Source organism: Camelus bactrianus, chromosome 19, assembly GCF_048773025.1.
Source record: "Camelus bactrianus isolate YW-2024 breed Bactrian camel chromosome 19, ASM4877302v1, whole genome shotgun sequence".
NCBI classification, from domain to species: Eukaryota; Metazoa; Chordata; class Mammalia; order Artiodactyla; family Camelidae; genus Camelus; species Camelus bactrianus.
Window position 1 is genome coordinate 35,414,901 of NC_133557.1, and position 19,178 is coordinate 35,434,078.

The window sequence follows — 19,178 nt, forward strand, 5'->3', positions numbered from 1 at the left end:
TGTCTTCAGCTCAGAAGCTCGCCACTAGAGGCGGCTTCAGGCAGGGCCAGGCAAGACTGGCAGGCCGGAGGGTTTAAGAGGGCGGTAGGGGACGTCTCAGTGTGCGGGTTTGTTAGGACTTTGCAGGTACAAAGTAAAGACAGAAAACCGGCAGTAAAGCAAGACTTGCAACAAAAGGATCTCAAAGCAGCTCTCCTGGTGTCAGCAGAGCTTTTCTGCAGTTTACCTAACAACTTTCCAGAGTGCCCGCTGCACACGTGGCCTCACGGTGGGACTGGAGGGCACAGACACTGACCAGGCCTCAAGCCTGCCACCCCTTCTAACTGGGAAAAGAAACAGCAAATGTCTACTAACAGTGCAGCAGGGAGGAAAGTGGAAAAGACAGCCACGGGCGCAGGCAAGACGCTCACTCAAGGTGTGCACACGCCTCCCAAGTGTGGGCTACACGCACGTGGGGGACGGAGGGGGGGTCCTTCACGTGGGACCGACAGGCTGTGGCTGAAGGTGGGACAGGATTGGCTGCAGGGTGACAGAGGAAATAGATGGAACAAAGACATGGAGGGGGGCCCACGCCAAGGAGCAGCTCTGTTTAATGGGAGCGGCCTTCCCAACGGGGCTCTGGGAGAGACGGAACAAGCCCCACGAACAGGGTCTGAGTGACTGCTCTCTCGGTTCTCCCAGGGGAGACACGTCACCAGCACCACTCTAAAGGCACAGGACCCAGACCGATTCATGCAACAAATGCTTTAAGTTCTCGAGACTTAATTGTCAGGTGGGACCCCAGGGGAGAAGCGACGGCTTGGAATGAAGACGGACGTGAACAGAAGCGGGCGGTCAGACGGCGGGCTGAGCTGGAGCACGCCGTGTGGGGCTCTGCGGCCCACGAGCGGGGGGGGGGGGGAGCCACTGCAGGCTGCGGTGAGGGAGGGACACGGGATGCGGGTCAAGTCACCATTCAGAAAGAGCCACCCGGCCACCCAGTGTGAGAGAGAAGGGCGTGATGTCGCGTCTGGGCAGGGAGCGCGGGGCAAGCAGAGGGGAAGGCAGGGCTGGAGATGGAAGCAAGGCCATATTCGGGGCAGGGCTTGAGGTCATGCCCAGGAAGAGGTGAGTCTAAGAAATGAAGGAGCCAGCCAGGTAACTGGCTCCCGGGAAGGAGAGAGAGTCCCAGGTTATGGGACAATCTCTCCTGAGGGACAATGTTACAACAAGAGGTCTAATAAGACAGCTGAGACTAATGTTTGGGAAAGCAAATTCATTTACTCATCAAATACGTGCAGTTTATTGTGTGCCAACTATTCCTCAATAAAACTGCTTTAAAAATTCCATTACTCACGCTGCTGCTCGGAAAGGGAAAAAGTTTCCAAGCCAACAGGGAAGCCACCTCCAGGGTCCTCCCCTCCGAGACCCGTGCTCTGCAGAGTGGCCTGCATGCGCCACACAGGGCAGCCGGCAGGAGGCATGAAGGGGTCTCAGAAAAGAAGTCTGGGGGTCCCTGCAGAAGGGACACAACTTCTGATCTGAAAGATTAAGATTTTCCCTTGGATCTTTGAGAACAATCTGAAGACTTACTCTCTCCTAAAAAGAGTTACTAAGCTTCCGCTGATTGAGACATTTTAGTATTTCAGTTTGTTCCCCAAAATACATACTAAGAACTATGATGCTTTCAGAAATTAAAGAGCTAAAACACAACTCTGCTGTACTGCCCCCCTGGGGTTAACATCAGCCACAACCTAGACCCCCTGCAAGTCAAACAGACTCAGGCAGGAATCCGCAGACAAAGCCCCAAAGGGTAACGGGTAACTTTATTTGGATCCAAACTTTCAAAGTTCCTGTGGTTTTTTCAGGTTGATGTAATTCCAATTCTTTCAGAAAGAGCATCAAAAATAACAGAAATAATCTTATTATGCTAAAATATGCAAGTAACGATGAAAGCGATAAAGGGGAGAATACAGGTTGCACTTTGACCATCTTCCACGACCAGAAGCACAAGGCATTACTCGGGGAGAGTTCTGCAGGGGAGGGAAGCAGGGACACCGAGGCAGTGAGAAGCAGCCGGAGGGAGGAGATGAGGTAACAGCGGCCTCTGGGCAGGCTGAGGTCGAGACCTGAGTGTGGGGTCACACTGTGTCTCCTAGCTCGGTTAAACAGGAGTATTTCTGCCACTTCCAGGTGGAACAGCGCCCACGCACCCAGCTAAGCTTCCAGCTCCCAGCCCAGCTCCCACATGGGTGTACAATGGGTCCCTTCCTTGGTGGGTAACTGCCCTATTATTTTAATCACTTAACTGTCTTCATAAACACACGAAGGACAAAATAAATAAAAAACTTAAACCAAAGCCTAGCTGGAAGGAAGGAATCTGAACAGCGCTTCTGTGTCACAAGCAGCACTTTAAACACCAGCCCTAAGAAGAAAACACCACGGCTAAGTTGCCACAGAAAAGGACGAGAAGGCGTAACACCCTGCCCACTCCCACTCGCTCTCAGAATTCTCCTCAGAAAGGCTGCTTTAAGGACTAGCACCGTTGGAGTGTGCTAGCAGAAAACTCCAAATAACAAGGTTCATTTTCACTCTGTGTTTCCCTGACACGTTCCATAACTGACGCCACTAAGCAGTGTCCCGGTGCACGCTGCTCCTGCAGGGGAAACGTCATGGTTCATACACCTGACATTTTAGGGCACTTACAGAGTTCACAGGACCTAAGATGCCTTTTCTGACGCCCCGCCAGGAGAGGCTACCCGGCCCCGCGCCCTGGGAATTCAGCACTGCAGGCAGCGAAGGTGCCCCCTCCCGAGCGCCCTCCACCCACGTCTGGTGCTTCCCGGCGCGCGGTGCTTCTTCAGGCCTGGGACTCCAAGTATCTGCTGGGAGTTGTAGGGACACTGCAGTAATGGTTACACTAAAAAAACCCATCTTCACGTACATTCACATTTAAAAAAAGTCCCCTTGAAGAGACAGAACATCCTATCCCGTGCCTGCTCCATCCACAAGTGAACACAGAAAGTGAGAAACAGCCTTTGAAGAAGGAAGTTTGGGCTCCTGGGAGACTTCGGCAAACACGTGTTCTAACACTACCAACAACCAAGCTTTGACCTGGGCTTAGAAGGATGCCAGGTGCCAGGAGAGAAAAAGAGGACCCTGAGAATGCTGCTCATTAAAGTGACACCCATGAAGGTTATCTAAATGACAGGCTGCCTTCAGAAGAGCAGACAAGCAGCGGAGGGCAGGCGGCGAAGGGCAGAGCCCTCCCAGCAGCGGGAGGACGGCACAGAGATGGGCACTCAGGAGGCACCACCTGGAGAGAGAGGAGGCGGCGCCCCGGAGCGGTGGGGACTCAGGCACAGCCCTGGGCTCTGCCAAACTACAGCAGGAACCAAGGTCCAGGAGGGGCGGCAGTGTTTACGGGGAAGACAACAGATTCAGTGGGAAAGAAGGCGGGAGGAAAAAAACCAGCTGGGAGGGCACTACAGCAACCCAGGAGAAGAACGCGCAGAGCAGGCTCCGTGGGAGAAGCCAAAGACTCAAAATGATTTAAGAAAAAACTACTGCAGAGCAACGGTGCAGACACACAGAGCAGCGCGAAGTGAGAACCGAGCTCCTCCATCCGGGCACCCGGGGAGCAGGCGGCCCGGGGGCAGGACCATGAAGCAGGTGCGGACACCGGTCTGAGCCGAGACAAGCAGGGTGTGCATCCACTCGCGCAGATGAGCAGAAAACTGCGCTGCTGCACCAGGAAGACAACTTTTTTATAATTTTAAACCATGTACAGGTTTTATAGAATTAAAGTTCACAAAGAATTATTCTAAAAATACTATGCCTAGGCAATTTGCCACGGTGGAGGACGAGCAGGACGAGGAGAACCAAGGGAAACAGCGCAGCTCTCATCAAAGGTAAACCACTGCGTGCTGAATCACTGACAGAGTCACTATTAAAAAAATCCCAGGTCACAGCTGGCTGTGTTCTTCACGGGTCCTTCCGTGAACTTAAGACACTTCAATAACCTCTAAAATACACTTTCTCAACGCCGCAGGCAAGACCTAAGGCAACGAGAAGGACACACCTGAAGCCAGCGTGAGGACACAGCTCCTCGATCTGGACTGTGACCTGGACGACACAGAGAGGGGACGGGAAAGGCCAGGAGTCCAGAAAGAGGGACACCACTGGCGCCAACGGCGACAATTCCAGACCTTTGTCTGTAAAGCAAAAACGACACTGGGGTACACAACAAGCCTGGAAACAAACACACGCCACGAACCACAGTGAACTGGGTCCTGGTCTCAACAACACCCCTCCGAGAAAACACTGAGAACTACCTCACAAGGTTAAGAATTAACTTTACTCTTTCACGAATCTCTAGGAAATCAACTCAATTAAGTCAATCTTATCACGAAGTTATTTTCAACATACACCTGAATATAGACCTGGATCTGAGATCTGCTTTATAAATTTAATTATCTTGTGAAAACACTAGACACTGGATGATACCAAAGGCCCCTGCAGGCTCCGAAACCACCACCACCACACAAACAAACCTCCAGGACCCCTCAGCTTCGCAGCTCTTCCCCTGGGCAAGTCTCCACACTAATTAGAAAGTTAAGTAGAACTGACTGTTTCTAGAGGGCTGGGAAGGAAGGCCCCTGGAAATAAGGAAGAAACTGCATAGCACGGGCAGACACGGGGCAACCCAGAGAGCACCGGCGGGGAGAACGGGCCCCCAGGGCCTAACGCACAGAGTCCTCGCGGCTGCCTGGGCCAGCCTGTGTGCCGTGGGCAGAGCCGGGCTGAGGGTCCGCAACTCCGCCCTGAACAAAAGCCCGAAGACAAAGAGCCAGGACAATTACGTGTAAAGATAAACAGAAACTGGGTAAAGGTGAATAAAAGCAACTCCTCTGGGAAGCGCTCCATATTCACAACAGTTTTCCTTAAGTAAAAGCCTAATTGCTATTTAAACCCATTAACGGCGGGAAAAGAGACACGCTTCTACTTCACAGTAAGAAATCCAAGACTCGCTGCGAGTGGGAAATGGCACGACTGCGTGGGACGAGCATTCAGGAGCAGCTTCCAGTCCTTGAATCAGCACAGCATTTGCCCTGCTTCTGTCTAGAGACTGAAGAAAACGAACACAAACCTGCCACCGGGGTCAGTAACTACACACAACAATCACACAGATGAGTGGTGCGTCTGCTGATTTTTTACATTCTAAACATTTTACATACTCAGCAGAAAATGCTGTCACCACTGAAGAAATGAACTATAAATTTTCCAGACAGTAGATATCAGTCCTTATAATAATTGTTGACAAAAAATTCCCAGATTCATTCCATTTCATCTTAATCAAAATCCAGGATACAGAAGTTTTGTTTCCAAACTCCATAGGGCCACGACTGTAATGTAATTAAAATGGTCACAAGCGGCATGGGTCTCTGCGCCCCCACGGCGAACCCCCTCCCTAATCCAGGAAGAATCAGAGGTTGTCAGGGGAAACTGGAAAGCAGAGAAGCAGGCTTGTTAAATCAGGAGCCTTAACAATATACATAATTTAAAGTCAAGAGTCTCTGCTCTGAGGTCTGCAACACGGGGACTCGCCGATCTCAAAGTGCTGGTGGGATAACAGCCACAACCTCCCTGAGAACCGGAGGTCCTTTCTGAGCTCACGTGCAAGTTCACAGCTGCGTCCTGGGCGGCTGCCGTGCATCTCGGGACACTCACCTGACCGCGGTGTTCTGTGTCAGGTCCCGTAACAAGGGAACCGGAGAGCAAACCACCCTGAAGAGAAACAAGACAAGAGCCGCCTCTTTGTCAGCTGCTCCTTCTGGGCAAGCGGCAGCCAGACGCTGCTGCTCGTTAGGCTTTGAGGAAGGAAATCGTTAAAGTGCACCAGCAAAAAGCAATATAATCCCACATATCTTTAAAAAAGGACCCTGTCTTCCTCGTTTGTAATCTCACTAACAGAAAACAATTAATGGGCAAAGGGTTTATATCAGAATCTGTACAGGAATACCTACAAAACAAAAGGGGGGAGGGGACAGAGAACTGAATAGAAGAACAGAGCAGCTATTTCATAAATGAGGAAAACCAAATAGTTAAGTAATACACCACATGGCATTCCATTTCATCAGTAATCAGAGAAATGCAACTGTCAACAGGACAAGATAACCAGAGTCCGCCACATGGGCAAAAATTAAGGTCCTGACAGTCCCAAGGGTTGCAAGACCCCAGAGCAACAATCTCTCCCAAAAACTGGCAGCACTGAAATTATAAACCAGTGTAACCACTCTGGAAAACCAGCAGATCTACTCCTGGACCTACACCCTTGAGCCGCAGCTCTCCAACTCTGATCTCAGAACCCCTCTTATGCACTTAACAACTGAGGACCCCAAGAGCTTCTGCTTGTGTTGGTTGCAACTATCATTATTTACCTATTAAAAATTAAAACTAAGTAATTTTAAAAATACTTTAATTTAACAGTAACAGTGATAAACCTATTATTAAAAATCTAGTAAGACAACCTTAGTAATAAACTTAATATTAATTTAAAGAACTTTTAAATGAAAAACAACTACATTTTACAAAGCAAAACAAAAAAGACTATCATTACTTTAAATTTCTTCAATGTATAGCTTAGTATCTGTCTTAATATTAATATTAATAGCTGGATTCTGTTATCCACTTCTGAGTTGACCTCTTGCGTTATCAAACTACATTTAGCCTCTGGAAAACCAGCACACACTCGAGAGGAAGAGTGAGAAAGGCAAACAGCATCGTAACACCCTGGTCCTATTAGGAACAGTCTTGACCTCGTGGGTCTCCTCAACGGGTAGTGACAGGGCTACTATGCTGAGGAGCTGAGCCCCGAGCCCAAGTCTTCTTGAGTCCGGGGGTTTCTGTTACTGTTGCTTTGTTTTCTCACTGCTTTCTCATTATTACTAGAAAAAGAAACATTCAGGCAACAAAGCAAAAATGCTGACAACTAAACATCTTCCCAGCTGCCCCAACTACACACAGATGAATGCTTACTGATCTGGAAGAATGGCTTCTTCATCCAAAGAAAACCTTCCTTGAATCCCATGACAGAGTTCAGGCGGTACATCCACCGACTGTGGAAAAACACATTCCTGATCATACACCCCAAAAAATGGAAGGCGGGGACTCAGACGCACACCTGCACACCAGTGCTCACAGCAGCAGTGCTCTTAATAACCAAAAGGTGGAAACAATTCAAGTGCCCACCAACAGATGAGTGCATGAAAAAAATGCAGTGTATGCACACAATGGAATCTTACTCAGCCATGAAGGGAAGGAAATTTTGACCCGAGATGGCTGAACCCTGAAAAATTACACTAAGTGAAGAGAGCCAGACACAGGAGGACAAATGCTGACAATGCGATTCACGTGAGGGATCAAGTCACGCAAATTCACCGTCAGAAAGTGGCAGAGAAGTCACCGGGGCTGGGGAGGGCGAGTGGAGAGGTGCCATTTAATACTGGTTACTGGGTACAGAGCCTCCAACTGGGAGGACAAAAAGGTTCAGGAGATGGACTGAGGTGATGGCCACACATCATTGTGAATGGTCTTAATGCTACAGAATTAAACACTTAAAAATGGTTAAAATGGTAAATTCTGTTTACATTTTACCAAAATGTAAAAAGTGTACCCTGATGAAGTAACCCAACAAATACACCACGTGAACACGCTTCCTGACGGCGCGGCGGCCGCACCTGCGTGGAGCCCGCCCGGTACAGCTCCGAGATGAAGTCGTGCAGCGGGTGCTGCCGGCCCACGAACAGCACGTCGCCGCCCAGGCTGTTTCTCCTGGCTGGGGGAGGGAGAGAGGGGCATCAGACGGCTGTACTTGCAAAAGCAGTAAAAGGCATCCAAATTTTATAAACTTAATTATAAAGTTTATGAAAAATAAATTAACAGCAAGAGGCCTAAATATGTGACACGGCTCTGTAGGGAAAAAACTAGCAAAAAGGCTTCACAGATCAATGACAGTCAGGAAAGGATCACTAAAAGCCGTCTGAGCACAGGGCTGCACGGGGAGGCCCACGCTTCCTTCCCTCTGCGGAGCTCAGCGTCTCACTGCAAGACACACATAAACGCTCCCTGCGGAGACACAGATCGTGTCGCCTGAGCACAAAAACTATCCTAAGGATGGTTGACAGAGGAATTATTTCTATAGGTCTATTACACTGGTAGTCAACAAATTTTCCAAGAGCCCACCCTGCAATTTCTCAACATTTTGAGTATCAGAATTAACGACAAAATCCCACTTTTGTGAAAAATAACATGAGCAAGCACTCTCGTGTCACAATCTTCAAGCAAAGTTACTGGTACTGAGCCGGGGTTGGGGGCGGGTGAAGGGAAAAAGGGAGATGGAGGAAGTCAAGCACCTGTCAGTTTAAGATTTTCATTTAGTGATGATTCAATTTATGGATAATAAATTTTAAAAAACAAATTCAGCTTTTGTTACAAAGAAGTAAAACCAATGATTTATGCCCCCTTCTATAAAAAATTTGACAAATGGAAAAAGTCAGATTTTAGAAGGAAACGTGAAGTGTGTAGGACGCAGACTCAGCGGCAACCAGGTGAGTGCAGCCTTACCCTCTTCGGGAGTGAGGTCCGGGTACACCTCCTCCAGGGCGGCCCGCAGTCTCCGCTCGTCCACGAATGGCAGCAGTGCGACACCTGGGGAGACCAACGCACACCAACCCCGCCGCTGTTAGGTCGCCTAATTTCCAGCTGGTCCAAGCAAACAGTTCTAGTAGGATGCTCCTGCTAATATAAACACTTTGGAACTGAGCTCTAATTTTTAGCCAAAATTCAAATGTAAAAGAAAAAATTCCAAATTTTCCATCCTTAAAATGGCTCATATAGGAAACCATGTTTGAGCTTAACTCTGCGATAATAAAAATTCTAAATTAAATGAACAAGAGGCCACCTAGACACAGTCTCTTTCTCAGCCTCACTTACTGGGCGCCCGCGGGCAAGTGGCCAACCTCCCAAGGGCTTAGGTCTGACCATTCATCCTTCTAGGACCTTGGTGTCTTCATGTTGAGATCATTCAACAGGAATACTCGTAAGTGCTGTTCAACTAGATTATTCGAAATGTCTATTCCAGCTCTAAAACCACATAGCACTGTTTCCATGTTGAAACCTGAAGACCACCTTTTACACACAAACAGTGGAGACCTGTTTGCTTAAATAACTTTGGGGAGGGTAGGAGAGATGCTCATTTTCAGGCTGAAAGCTGTCGTCCGGCACGTGCTGGACTTAAGGTCACCGTTCTACCTGGACCCACGTGCACCACCACCAAGGAAGTGCGTCAGCAGCACGGTTACCTCCGACCAAGAAACGCAGGAAGTTACAAAGCGCGTCAAGTTCTGCTGTTACAGTAGAAACAGCATTTTGGCCAAATAAAAACTTCAACATAAACAGCAAAGAGAAATGCCAAATAGAGCTAAATAATTTTGAAACTACTGCCACTCAAAACTGCTGTGTTTGTGATGACTCCCTTTAAAGTGATGAGAAATGAAAGGTTTCCAAAGTTGTTTATTATTTAGCTCCCATATTTTCAAAGTTAGGAAACGTGTGCCATTGTACTACCTAGTACGGAGAATATATATGTATTTTCTCACGTTAAAAAGAAACTAAGTTCTAGCGGGAATCTTATAGGGTCTAAAACATGATTTCAAGGTTGTTTACATCTATCCTGAGTCAGGCTATTTCAATCACCGGTAAGCACTCAGATGGAAAAACCCAGAAAGCTGTTCAAGTTTAATTAGTCACACACCTAAGAAAAGTTGTATCATGAAAAACAGCAACATTATGTAGCTTTGTCTTCTACCTACTAGATTTAGGACCTAAAATAATCAGAAGGGCCTTCCTACAATGCCAGCGCCAGAAGCCAACTCCACGCAGGAAGCAACCTGCAGGCCAATGACAACCACCTGGTCCTCCTGGCAACACACGCGCCGCCCTGGCCAGGACAGCCGAGTGCCCGCACCAGCTGTGACCCCGGCGGCCCTGGCAGCGTTGGAGGACGAGCCGACAGCACCCACACCCTCCCGAGCACCCACCCCGTTACATGCTCTCACTCACTCGGTCCTCTCCACAACCCAGAGGCGGCCCAGACGGTAGTACCGTGCAGGTAGACACAGGGGTCAGACTCTCCGGATTCAGCTCTTAGCTCTGCCACTGTGGGACTCCAATCAAATTACTTAAATTTTCCATTCGTATGTAAAATACACAGCATTCGAAATGTCTCTGCTATACAGTCCTCTACATACTAAGCAAATATGAAAACACAACATTGCTACCATTACATACAATGTTGGTAAGTACACATGTTCAATAAACGTTGGAAAAGTACCCAGCTATGTTTCTCTTCTACCATTTTAAGATGTACTCGGACAAGAACCTAACGACTATCATTACTCTGCATGGGTTTTAAAGACGTGTGAAGAAAAGACTGCCTCTCCCAACAGGACTTCATTTTACCTCAAGAACAGTGTGTTCTTGTTAGAACCTAATAGATGAAAATATTTATATAAAATATAAAAATATTAAAGATCGGAGTTTAAACCCAGCCTAAAATTCATCTGGAATCTTAAGCCAAAACAATCTTGAAAAAGAAAAATACAGCTGGAAGACTCACGCCTCCGGATTCCAAAGCTTACCAGAAACGAAGGCAGCATGGTACTGGTGTCAAGACAGATACACCGACCAACAGAACAGACAGCCCAGAAATGAGCCAGCACACGCAGTCACCTGATTCTCAGTAAGGGTGCCAAGACCATCCACCGCGGAAAGGGCAGTCTTCTCAGCGAACGACGCTGAGAAAATGGACATCCACATGCAAAAGAATGAAGCTGGGCCCTTCCCCTACAACATACACAGAAATTAATTCAAAATGGCTCAGTGCCCTAAATGCACACACCAGAACTACAAAACTCTTAGAAGAATACAGAGGAAGTTCATGACACCAGATCTGGCAGTGATTTCTTAGATGTGACACCAAAAGCAAAGGCAACAACAACAAAATAGTCCAACAAAAACTGGACTTTGAAAATTTTAAACTTTTGTGCATTCAAGGACCCTGTCAACAGAAGATGATGACCCACAGAACGGGAGAAAATACATGCACGTCACGTATCTGGTGAGAGATTAGTGTCCAGCACATATAAAGTACTCCTGTGACACAACAACAAAAACCCGTTTCAAAAATGGACAAAGGACCTGAATAGACCATTTTCCAAAACAGACACGACTCCTCTGGACGGTTTCTACCACAGTGACAGTCAGTGGTGACCTGCACGCTTGCATATTCACTCATTTAACAAAACACTTACACAGACAAATGCACTTACATCTTCACTTCACTACCCCCGTCCTTCTACGCCTCCTCTCCCTCTCTTATCCTCCACAAACGTATTAAAAACAACCGAAGACCTCAATCCATTTACCTGGGAAACACGACCACAGAGCACAACACCTACAATCGACAAGACACAGGCCCATTATCACTCTGCTATGAAGTAATATGGAATTCCTGTTACTACAGAAACCAAAAGTCAACCCTAAAATCTCATCAAATAATCACTTCAATCTGTAAATTACTCTTTATTCCCCTTTGCTCCACAACTCTCTTTGAGTCATTTTACAGGTCTTCTGCACCATGGGGAATAATCAAGGAAAAAGAGTGAAAACATAATTTTACCAAACATGCTTACTACTCTAGAAAAACATATGGTGGAAGAAGAGGTAAACATGACTTGGTGAATGGGGTCTGGTGCACGACAGCTGGCTGGCTGCCTGTGCGAGAGACTTCACTGTGCTTTACAATCAGTCATCATGCATTTTTGAGCGGGTAAGTATCATCTTAAATTTAGTACTAATTTCATATATTGTCTTTCTTACAAAAGCTGTGAACAGAGGAAATGAGAAAATAATATACAAATAAGAAATAAACTTTAAATTATGATTAATGTCAAGCATTTAAACTAAATTTCTAACACACTTTTCAGAAGTGTCCCTGGAGTATGAGCAAACCTCTACAAGGGCTCACACCTCTACGTCCCTCAGCAGCCTCACAAGGGGTCAGTGACTGAAAGCAGCACGTCCCAAGTCCCATTAATTAACTATAAGGAGATTCAAAAAATAATGATTAACCTATTTCAACCCAGTTTACTGTTTATCAGAATGTTACTATTAAAATTACTAGCAATCACTGCTAATCAGGTGGGATGGAAAAATATCAAATTTTCACATATAATTCTGAAACATTTATCTTTTACAGGAAACGTTTTATCCCATAAATCATGTTTGCTCAGAGTTCCAGCAAAAAGAGAAAATTGTTTCAACAAAAAGGACTCATGTCTAAACCTTACCTTGCCATGCATACTTCTTCCCATTCAAGTCAATGGCAAAGTCTTCAGGGTAGAAGTCGATTATGCTAGAATCCTGCACCGGGGAGAAACGTAGACTCAAAACGCGAAGCCACACATTTCTCTTGTAAAGGAGTTAATGTAACTTCTGATCATGTTATCAGGCTTGATAAGAAAACGAGCTTTCATTCCTTTTTAAAATGGTATTCTTTAAATTGCAAGTTTAGTGAAACAAAATAAGTAATTTTATTAACTGTAATTTGTAAAAGATGAAAAAAAGGCATTACTATAGAACTTTAGAGTGGACAGCTGTGCGCCCAAGACAGGCAGTGAAGAGCTTACTGACTGTGACCACCCCACCTCCCAGCTGAGTCTCACGCCTCCCAGGGCACAAAACCAGCTTGGAGGGGATTCCAGGCGGGCCAGGTTTCTGAGCTCTGGCAGCCACCACGAAGGCTGGAACAAACAAAAATAATGGCTTACAGGGAGGCTGAGAACACAACACCTATTCTAAGAATTTTCCCCAAACACAAATCAATTTTATTTGCTGGTTAGGGTACCGATGGCCAAGGGAAGCAGGAAAAAAAAGCAGTGAAAAATACACAGAAGAACTCAAATACTTTCATTTGTTTCTGCACTTCACGCTCTTAAAGACGAGATGCAAAAGCAATTGTGACTATTGCTAGTAAAATGTACGACAGAAACCCAGGTCCCAACACCCTCAAAGCACTGAAAGACTCACAGGGTCACTCATGAGCTTCCGCCATGACGGAGGCAGAAAGTTACCACTTGCAGCTGGAAAAACCCCCATCAGTTGTTCCAGTGGTTTAAACTGCAAAAAGGAAAAAAACTTTAACATCTGACACACAATTTTTATCTAAGCCAGAATTCTATGAATTTTATGGCCCTGAATAATTCGGCTTACCGGTTTAGTCCCCTTCTCAAAGTCAGAGGGCATATCCGCAATACCTTCAAAGTCGGAAGCAAACGGCGCGTAGTGGAACGGGTAGTACCACTTCCAGGACGCACAGCCCTAGCCGCCAGACAGCAAAGCCCACAATGATGTCAGTGACACACAGACAGACAGACAAAGACTAGACTATTCAGCCTATAACATTCCATTTATAAAACACATGACTTCTGTTAATTTTTCCACAAGTCCTAAAAGTTATTTAGATTAAATCTGAACTTTTAAAATTTCATGTCAATGACCCCTTGATTTAAAAAATACTGCAAAATGTCTTTAATAATCAGTAGCTAATACCAAACTTCATATTAACAAACACAGTCTGGTGAAGATTTTCATCCTTAAAATGTGGCTGGTGGCATTTTTCACAACTCTGGAGCTGCTGTCATCAAACACAATGAAGAGCAGCTGAGCTGACACTCCCTGGGCCGGCAGGCCTGGAGGGGACCGCAGCGTGACTGAGAATAAAACAGGGAAAAGTCTTGCCTTACAATTCCCTGTTATACTTTCAGTGACAAATTTCTCTATTATAAAACTATTCAAGTAAGCCCACCAAAAAACCCCCCAAAAGAAAAGCAAGTTATGCCCATAGAAAAGAGAGGTCTTCCTGGTGTGTGTTTGGACCCTGTGCCTGGTGAATTAAAATCTCGGCAGGAATAAAACATGAAATTAGAGTATTTTATAGGTGATGCTTAGTGCATTACTTTCTACTTCCTAGGCTCCCCTACTCCCAGATCACACCAAACTTCACTTGCTTCCCTCTCCAAGCACCCAACCAGACAGAACCGCCGGCGCTACAGCCCCACGTGGCTACCTGGCCTCTCACCAGTCTGACAGCTCAGTTATCACAGGCCGTTGAGGCAGACACGGGCCGCTCCAGCCAGAAAGCCCCTGATGTGACACCACCACCTCAGAAGGAGGAAGTGGTATCATTCAAGATCCTCAGATTCTTACCAGAATTTTCCAGGCTTTGCCCTCTGTTCAGTCATTGAACGCCTATCTATTAGCTACTCAAGTATTTTTTCATTCCAATTTTAAAGAACACTAAACTTTAGTCATTCGAAAGACAAAGTATACTCAACGATACCCGACGTGGAAGCCCTTCAACACAACATACATTAGCTTTGTTTGTATATTAACACCTAAGGAGGTTTAGAACCAAATTTAAAGTGATGAATTTCTAAACAAAAAGCTTTAAAAAAAGTGAGTCTAGGTTTAATTCAGAATACAGCTCAATGGCACACATTATTATAGAAACTATTCTCCTAAAATGACTAAAAGCTGGAGATCTAAAGGAAAGCATTCCCTTTGTACCTGGTAATAATAGCGAAGAACCCAGCAGAGCCCTTCCACGTAAGACTGCACAACTTTGCGACGGAACTTCTCATCGGCCGCGTCCACGTCGAATTTGTTCTTGTAGTACCGCTGCTTCCAGCCGGCTTCCCACAGCCTAAAATGCAGGCAAAGCCAGTTCACGCTCAAGTAATGTGCTTTTGGCAACTGTCTACCTGTGCATCACCCAAACCAACTTACATTCAACATCCAGGTGCAGCGTAAATAAGTCAGACAGTAATGTCAACAAACACAGCTTCATCTGATTATTTCTAACAAGTCTACTTTCACAGGATTTATTACCAACTCAAAGACACTTAAACATCAGAAACTCAAACACTGATTCTAATCGAATCATTATAGAACCACATTTTAAAAAAGAATAATCACTAAAGTAGACAGAACACTTGTTTGCTCAAATGTTCGTATTTGTGGAATAATTCTAAAATTACATTTTAAGATTCAAATATTGCAGGTGTTTTTAATAGTGCAAGTTCCTCAGTTTGTTAAAATATATTTAAACTGTACAAAAAAAGTCAGTTAAATTACTTAAAAAAAAAAAGACTTGCTTGGGTAATTCTTTTAGAGGTAAAAGGCAGTTTATAAAAGAGTAAAGTGTCTACCTAACCCACTCTCCCACCCTTGGGCCTTAGGCGCTCTGAGCTAAGAGCCACCGGCCAAAGACAAGGCTGGGCACGCGCAGGCAGGCAGGCAGGCAGGCGTGTGTGTTCTGATAAAACTCAGAGGCAGGTCAGTCAACTCACTACACAATCATTAATCACTGAAAATACAACATGAAGAACCGCATTTTTCACCCGGAGCATATGTTTTCCTAAGCACTCACTTCTCATTCTCTAAGAAATTAAAACATTTTCTTGAAGGAACACAAAGCAGCAGGAAAACAAAAAAATCCCGCCCGACCAGGAACACCAGGTAGGGCGATCCTACACTAAGGCTGCCCACTGCCGGGCGCCGGGTCTCACACACTAATTGCGGTCATGTTTCAGGACACAAGTGTGCCCTGCTTTTCAAAAGTTTGCATTACACCACTCTGCTTTTGCAAAAGACCTACATGAATACCTGTTTTCTTTAACCGAAAGAAATCCAAGGAGGATTTCTGCTTTAACCAAAAAAAGAAAGTGGAAATGACGTTCAGCGTGTTTTCCGCGAGGCTTTACAGGGCAGCGGGAGTGGTCCCGCCAAGCCCTGCCCAGGGACCACAGCCGGCATCCAGCTGCCGGAGAGCTGAGCACCTGGGCTTTATCTCCGTTCATTCTGTGCATCTGCTGGCAGATGTGTCCTAAGGCCACTGCTTCTTCACTGCACGCCACGGTGGCTATGACAGGTGTCACGGGCACCTTCACTTTGGGACAGTGGGGGACCTCATACCCTACACACACAAAGGATTCACAGAACACCAACCAGGAGAAGGATTCTCTGTCTGTAATGTGGACTGTCACCATTTTACAGAAAATATTAACAAAATAGATGCTAAAAATCCCAAGCATTTCTTTTGGGGGTGGGGCAGTAATTAGGTGTTTATTTATTCTAGTGGAGGGACTGGGGATTGAACCCAGGACCTTGCACGTGCGAGGCATGCGCTCTACTACTGAGCTATACCCTCCCCCCTCAAGCACTTCCTGAGAGAAGCATTCCTACCTCGATTATCCTCAGCACAAGGATTAAATGATAAAGTACTAAATAAATCAAGCTAACAATTAAGCTAGTATTGATCATGATGGCTTCACAATAAAACAAAAAACACTCTCAGAGGAAAAGCCATTGTCACAGAAGCAGAGCGGTAAAACTCAAGTCAGGTAAGTGTTCGATGACAGGTCACCAGAGATCTCAGAATCCGACATCAAAGGACGTCTGGAAAGCGCAGAATCACACATGACACCTGTCAAGTTTCTAATCACAAATACAAATACAGCATCGACACCCCGTGTAAGAGGGTGAACTGTGGACCACTGCTGTTTGCTTAACTCTGAAACATACCATTCTGCTAAGTTCTTAATGAGTTACTGAGACTGCTGGCCTTCTGCACTTGAAGCCCAGGATTCAAACCTGGATATAATTACGGGAGAGGCTGTCAGTCTTACTATAATGATGACCTCAAACTTCTCGACAAATTAAAGAACAAAAGATTCCTACTATAAGGTGGTAAGTATACTGCTAAAGGAAAACTCTGTCATGAAACAGAACCGTGCATATGCCAAGTCTGTGGCTTTTAAAACTACATATTTATTTCTTAACCAAATGACTTTTGCATATTTCATCTTGAGGAAAAAACTTCTCAACTGAGATTAAAGCAAGCCACATTATGTATCCAACAGTAACTGAGCCTTCTGGGTTAAGCAGCTCGCAGATTCAATCTCAGCACAGCAACATTCAGATCGCACAGTCTGAGCTCAACACCTCGCGTCTAGCTGAGCCGGGGCCTGGTCTCAGAGGGAACGCGGCTCGGAGGGCGAGAACCCACGCGCATACTAATCTCCATGCTTGGGTTTAACGGCTACAGCTTACTCCTCTCCCTGGAATTGACTGGCTGTTCCAACCCTCCACAGTAATTACTGGTGGATAAAAAGATCACGGGCAAAGATCTGACGGCACCGAGGCTCTAGGCTAAACAGCATTAATTAGACCACCTCTATTTCAGCAATTTGCTAACAAAGTGCTACCAAAAAAAAGGCGTCACCTGACGTTATCCTCTGGCTCAGGTTCACTGTCACTGTCTTCCGCTTTTCGTTTAATCCCTCTCGGAGACGGGGAGCCGTCAGAGGTGAAGCTCGTGTTAGGAGACACCGAAGGACTCTGCAGACAAGGACAACGTTCAGAGGAGGATTTAATTATTCATTTCACACACGAAGTTACACCCAGCCGCTATCAGAACCATGCTTCGTGCTACTACGCTTTTTAAAGAGCTGGTAAACAGACATGGTAAACGTATTTAGAAAACCCCAAGACTGATCTGGCCTGTCGCACTTCCCCCAAGAGTAACAACGGCGCCATGCTTCCTGCGCTGAACCTGAAAAGAATTTGAACATTCTGAGGGTAAAAACTGCTTCAGAAGAAAAACGAAAATTTTAATTTTATAGATTTTTTTTATACTACTACTTAAATTGTCTTCCTTTGGTGATTCCCTGTTCTTAGGAATTCATGATCACTTTCTACCATCAAATAGCAAACTTTATGTAAAGGGGGAAAATACATACATACATAAATTAGTAATACATAAAATAGTCAAGCTGGTGAAAATGAAGTTAAATGCTACGTGTTCAAACTAGTACAACCCCTCTGGAAAGCGGCAGTTTAGCAAGACTCTGCCAGATAACTATTACATTATTTTACACATACTGTTTAAAAATTCAATGTAGACATAAACCTCTATTGGTCATCTTAGAAAAATGCACACCTTACTAGTACTTCAAAGACCTAGATATCACTTTAAATTCAGTACCACCTCTTCCTTTTGTCCCTAATTCAATGAAGACAGGAGCAGCCTACAGGATTTTAATATTTAATTAAAAAATTAAAATCTGCAACTGTAGTTTTATGTTAAATGACCAAAAACATAAGTGGCAAAAAAGGTTTTCATGGTAAAGGTTTTTCCTGTTATTCACGGTATATTAGGTATTTCGAGTAAATTATTTTTAAATTGAGAGCTCCGGAAGATATTTTAATGATACTGTAGCTAAAACCTTAGCATAAAGGTAACTCCCACCACAGGCTAAGAACGTTTGTTACAACAAAGCAAAATTGTATTTCACATAGAGTTTAAAACACTTTCCTTTTAAAAATGTATAGTGTCAATTTCACTCATGATGCCGTGTGGCCAACACTGTCCCCAAACCTCCACAGAACCAGTAAGGCAGTCAGTCCAGGAGGGCACTGCTGCACCTGCAAAGCGAGATGGGTGTGTTCGGGCAGATCTGAGCCGGGGGCACAAGGTCGCCCTTCCGGGCAGTGGAAGCTGCAGCCTCAGCGTGGAGCGGCGGTGACGGTGTTCCCTCTTCAGAGGTTATTGCCGGGATTAAGTGAAATGAAAGGTGTGAAAGATCGAGCGCACACCTGATTCACTGAGTCATCACTGCTACCTTTTAAACCCCAGGCTAATCCACCTGGATTAAAATTACGAGAGGAAGCTGTGTAAAAAGCAAACTTTCCCGTATTGACAAAAGATAAATTCCATCTTTAAATAACAAAAATACACTTCTGAGGAAAAGAAAAAAGGTGGGTGTTTGCTCTTTAATGCTAAACCTCCACCCTCACTTCTCCTGTCTCTACCAACAGAAGGATTCTTTCCTGAACATACCAAATTCATACTAATTCATAAAAAAATGTCTTTTTTAAAAAGCCGTTTTGCAATCAAATTCTGTTAAATTGAGAAATAAAGAAACCGTGCTTCAGAATGTAAAGATTAAAAACACATATTTATGAAGAAACAGAACCCACGTGACCACCGGCAGACATGCGTCATGCACTAACACGCC

At 45.3% G+C, this 19,178-nt stretch overlaps 1 protein-coding gene across 1 annotated transcript in view; it reads right to left on the minus strand.

Moving 5' to 3' along the window:
* Nucleotides 1–19,178, minus strand: part of XRN2 (5'-3' exoribonuclease 2) — a 65,001-nt gene that overhangs the window by 16,996 nt on the left and 28,827 nt on the right. The window contains exons 16-24 of the mRNA XM_074347794.1: nucleotides 17,384–17,499; nucleotides 14,668–14,803; nucleotides 13,312–13,419; nucleotides 13,129–13,218; nucleotides 12,390–12,462; nucleotides 8,605–8,688; nucleotides 7,719–7,816; nucleotides 7,018–7,097; nucleotides 5,710–5,766 (exon numbers count right to left, since the gene is read on the minus strand). Of these exons, the coding sequence (XP_074203895.1) occupies nucleotides 5,710–5,766; nucleotides 7,018–7,097; nucleotides 7,719–7,816; nucleotides 8,605–8,688; nucleotides 12,390–12,462; nucleotides 13,129–13,218; nucleotides 13,312–13,419; nucleotides 14,668–14,803; nucleotides 17,384–17,499 (842 nt within the window). The remainder of the gene's footprint in view (nucleotides 1–5,709; nucleotides 5,767–7,017; nucleotides 7,098–7,718; nucleotides 7,817–8,604; nucleotides 8,689–12,389; nucleotides 12,463–13,128; nucleotides 13,219–13,311; nucleotides 13,420–14,667; nucleotides 14,804–17,383; nucleotides 17,500–19,178) is intronic.